The sequence below is a fragment of the Danio rerio genome, chromosome 7, assembly GCF_049306965.1.
Source record: "Danio rerio strain Tuebingen ecotype United States chromosome 7, GRCz12tu, whole genome shotgun sequence".
Lineage (NCBI taxonomy): Eukaryota > Metazoa > Chordata > Actinopteri > Cypriniformes > Danionidae > Danio > Danio rerio.
In genome coordinates, this window is record NC_133182.1 from 14,427,501 (window position 1) to 14,432,500 (window position 5,000).

The 5,000-nt window shown below is 37.5% G+C and overlaps 1 protein-coding gene across 2 annotated transcripts in view; it reads right to left on the reverse strand.

Annotated features, from left to right (window-relative positions):
- The window catches only part of kif7 (kinesin family member 7), a 54,842-nt gene that overhangs the window by 29,823 nt on the left and 20,019 nt on the right, over positions 1–5,000 (reverse strand). For both annotated transcript variants that reach the window (XM_005166379.6, NM_001014816.1), the window contains 4 exon segments: positions 4,172–4,360; positions 2,419–2,564; positions 1,758–1,888; positions 1,478–1,639 (listed from right to left, as the gene is read on the reverse strand). In XM_005166379.6, the coding sequence (XP_005166436.2) occupies positions 1,478–1,639; positions 1,758–1,888; positions 2,419–2,564; positions 4,172–4,360 (628 nt within the window).

Consider the following 5,000-nt stretch of genomic DNA (forward strand, 5'->3'; position numbering starts at 1 on the left):
TAGTAGCTATAAACGACTATTCTTTCTCTTCAATAGTTTATGGATAAAGTATGATAATTCTTACAATTTAATAAAAATAGATTTTTGGAAATCACTAGGTGACCCCCCTTCTTTGTGCCGTGACCCCTCGGGGGGGATGGGTTAACCCCAAGCGGCAACCTCCCGCTCTCCCTCAGGAAGCCAATACGGAAGTAACTAAAACTGCAATTCATCCGAAATTCCGCTAGTCGTGGCCGCTCCTGGCTCCAAAACAGAGCAAATTTCAATTGAGCCCACTGTTAGAATGGCCAACTTTACAGCAGAAAGAAAAGGTGTTTACAGCCTGGTACAAAAAAAGATTTTGGTTAATACAGGTAATATCACCCTTCATGACAACTGTGAGGGGGGTGAATTTTTTTATAACTCATCCGTTTCCTTTATATTAAGTTATATTAAGTTTGCATAATTAAGGGCGTGGCCACTTGAGTGACAGCTAGGTCTCGTTGGTCGCCGTCACGTCACTTCAGCTGAATCCTGCAGATTAGCCACTGAACTCGGCATATTTATCGTATTTCTGTGTTGTTTTATGTGGCTTTACACAGTCAACTGCCTTTTGGACTTGTTTCCTACAATTATTAGATGGCATGGCATGCTGAGTGAACTTAATTGTGCTCACAAACCATTCACGTGGCCTCTGTTTCCCATGTGAGTAAAGTTATATACTTATATACCACCTCTATACATGTATTTGTTTTATTTAAGATCATTCATCATTTATATTTATATTTAGAGCTGTAATGCACTCCAGAATCTGTCAGATTGATTAGCTGTAGGCTCTAGAACAGTCATCTGAAGCGTTGTCATACAGTGTTATGCTGGATTTCATCAATAGTCTTACAGTAACTAACACAGACTATATCTGAAGTGTTTGGATGTAATTCGCGTTTTCCTCCTGTTGAAAAACGTCATAAGAACAATGTTTATTGGCTCAATGTATTACAGCAGTGTTTTTAAAAGTCTAAACACTTTATTGAGATAGTATACAACAAAGCACAAGTGGTCAGAATACAAACGAGTCACAGGTGATAAAGTATTAAGCGTTCTCCCAAAGTAAAGTGTGTCTGAACCAGGTCCAAGCTAAATGCTAGCAGGTGTCTGTAGCTCCGCTCACTCTCCGCCTCTTTGCCCTTGTTTGGTATCCCGCCGGGGGTGTGATGACGCGTGACCAAAATGGCGACGGTTGGCCGCGCCTACTTGTGGCTTCTTTTGCGCTCTTCAGAAACCTATGGGTGACGTCACGGATACTACGTCCATATATTTTACAGTCTATGGTTAACCCCCACTATGAGAACAAATGGCCTACAAAATGCTTATTGAATTACGAATTTTTTAATATTTGGGCTAGAAACAAGCCAAAAACTCAGAGCAAGAAAAACATTTTGCAGTGTAATAGTTAAGTACTTCAATTTTTGGCCGTTAGGTTTTCGCTGTTCCTCACCTGTCTTGACTAGCTCTTTTATCAGCTCCTCCTTCATGCGAATGGTGATGGAGAGCTCTCTGATCTTCTGCTGAGCCTGGAGAAGTCCTCGGTCGGAGCAAAACTCCCCTCCAAAACCTCTCACGCTCTCCCAGACTGAGCTCTCGCCAATGCTGCTGTTAGCTGGAAACCCAAGCAAAGCAAATCAAACTTAATCAAATTAATATCCGAAAACTGGTAATGCGTGTAGGGGCTCTTCTGTGTAACTCTAAGGCCATGCCTGAAGGCTTGTAAAACTCACACGTGCGTCTGTTGAATTGCATGCCCAGAGGATGACAGAGTCCTAGATTCTGAGGAAGGGCTGTCCTGGTCCCACCAAAAGGTCCTTGGGGAATTGCAATGTCTTTTTTTGTCCAGGTTACATTGATGGATCTGTCGAGAATTGATGGGGATTATCAGTTTCTCAGTGGGACATCAGTAATTCATTATTTACCTTACAATGTAAAAAAATGCTAGGTTTCACACAAATCCTTCATGTTGTGCTAATACAAATTGTTTAATTTAACCTCATAGTTTTAGCAACTTTAAGTGTATTCAACAAATAAAATAAAACGATTAAGTTGTCTCCCAAAAAAAAGTGTAAGAATTGTGTTATTTCAACTTATTTTAAATAAGTAGTTTGAACAAGCAGCAAAAGTCATTTTTTGAGTGTACTAAGAATAAGCCAATATAATAATTATAGGAACACTGCACTTTTTTGGAAATATTACTGGCCAAGTTAACATGTCCCCTAGATTTAAACAGTTGAGTTTTTCCATTTTTCAATGAATTCAGCTGATCTGCGTGTCTGGCAGAAGCACTTTTAGCTTAGCATAAATCATTGAATCGGATTAGTCCATTAGCATTGAAACTAAAAACTCAATGTCTCATCAGCAGAAACTTGTTAATATCGCCTCCCATACTTGCGTTTGTCTCTAGTGGTTTGCATGTGGCCATCTTCATCTCTGTTCAGTTTCCTAGAGCTTTCACAGTGCGTGTTTCCATGTGTGCCGCCCCACTGGGTCTGTTCTGAATATGAACTGCTGTCTAATGATGCATCGACGTCAAGCTAAAAAACAGGTCACATAAAGGAGAAGAACAAATTATAATGGTCTTAACAAGGGCCTAAAACTAACACTTTATTAATTTTTTGTTATGCTCGATTAAGATTAATAACATTCAAAATAAAAGTTTGTTTTTACATTATATATATTTATTTATTATATTTATTTTGTTTATGAAAATACACACTCATACATCAAAACAAAACTGCACAAATATTACAGATGTTTGAATTTAGATACAAGTTGTATCATATACATATACACACACACACACACACACACACACACACATATATATATGTATATAAGATTAATTTGAAATATTTAATTCGTAAAAACAAAAACAAAAAATAACGCAAATAACGCTGTTGCAGTTTTTTATGTCCTATTGTGGCCGACGTGTGTTCTGGGCCGGCGCGTCCATAGAGGTGACCTTGGGCAGGAGAAGAGTGAGCGAACCCCCCGGTCCTCAAATTCATCCGCTACACCCACCCTCTTCCTCACGGTCCTCGGCTTTCCATACGAATAAAACGGCGTGATTGCTGTTTGCCTAGAGCGCCAGTTCAGCTTGCTCCGGCCCTGCGTGTGTTTAACGTACAAAGAAATATGGATAAGACGTATTTTTTAACCCAGCTTCACTCTTGGCAAGAAAAGAAATAGAAAAACAGACAAAAAAAAAAACATACGAAAAAACTACCACTCGATCCACCCCCCCCCCCTCTTTTCAAAAAGTAAAAAAGACATTTTTAAGTAGTTGGAGCGCTTTAATTACTCGCCTTCGCAAACTATTGCAATATAGCGCATATGAGATAAATGATGTAAGTACATAAACGGTTAGGATCTTAGGATTACTGAATCGATAGCGAACTGTCTGCATCTGCATCGTGCTGCACCGAAGAAACAGTTCATTTTGACATCCATTATAATATTTTACAAGATATTTTTCAAGATACCAATATTTAGCTTAAAGTGACATATAAAGGCTTAACTAGGTTAATTAGACAAGTAAGGGTAATTAGGCAAATCCTTGTATAATGATGCTTTGTTCTGTAGACTATATAAAAGAAAATATTGCTTAAGGGGGCTAATATTATTGACCTTAAAATGGTTTAAAAAAAACAATGAAAAACTGCTTTTATTCTAACCGAAATAAAACAAATAAGACTTTCTCCAGAAGAAGAAATATTATTGGAAATACTGTGAAAAATTCCTTGCTCTGTTAAACATCTGTTGGGAAATTTTTAAATAACAAAAAAAAAATTACAAGAGGTTTAATCATTTTGACGTCAACTATATATAATCATTTTTATTTTAATCTTTAGGTTTAAAAATTTTAGTTGAGTGTCACTTTATATTGATGTTAAGGGACCAATTGTATAATTGACTGTCAAGACTTTGCAGTGCTACTTTGCCAAACTGTTTGCATCTGAAAGCACGTGGGTGAAGTCGAAACACAGAATTACACAGCGTGTGTGGCGAATGTCTGAAGATGTTTGTGCGCGACTAACAGCTTAGCCCAGGTGGCGGCAGCTGTGGATGGTATCTCGAATAAAAGCCGATGTTGTGTTTGCGGTCGGGGATGCTGTGAGACAAATCAAAACATATCAATTACCTGTCTGGCGAGGCTTCTGCCCACATCAGAGTCGCAGGGAGGAGTGAGGCGGTCTGGAGTCTGCAGTAGTGAGTTGATAGGAGCAGTGTGAGGTCTCTGTTTCAGGTGGAGAAACCCCGCTCCTCCAGGCTGAGCTAACAGACTGTGAAGCTCCGCTATTAGATCCTGCTGCTCCTGTAGCTTATCGCTCTATAAAAACAAAATAAAAATAATATACGGTTAGAGCCTTGTGGGAAAACATGTGATATTGCTGTTTTAAGGGTAATAAACATAACTTTATAGATGTAGATCTTTCAGAATTTACAGATAAAAGATACATTTTTTTATATATTTGTTAAATATTTAGATTTTTCCCAGTACTGGGTTGCAGCTGGAAGGACGTTCGCTGTGTTTAACATATGCCGAAAAAATTTGCTGTCATGACCAATGATAATTATAGACTGAACTAAAGAAATATGAATGAATGAATATTAGGTTTTCAGTTTTCATTTTAGTTTAGCTCAGGTTTAAGAAATTCTGTTGAGTATCACTTTCTTTTGATGATCCCCTTCCTTGCTTACAGTTTTTGTCATGTTTGTAGTCATAATATCTAAAAATTCTAATATCAAGAAGCATTTTCAAGACGAGCAAAAAAAATATTGTCTTGTTTTCAGAAATATAGTGTCAAAATTAAGTGATTTTTCTTTAAAACAAGCTAAATAATCTTCCAATGGGGAAACAAAACACACAATATTACAGTTTCATGGTTATGCACATTATGCTGTGGTTGTACATCTTTCAGGATTTACAGATAAAAGGAAATTGTTTACATTTTTTAAATATGTAGATT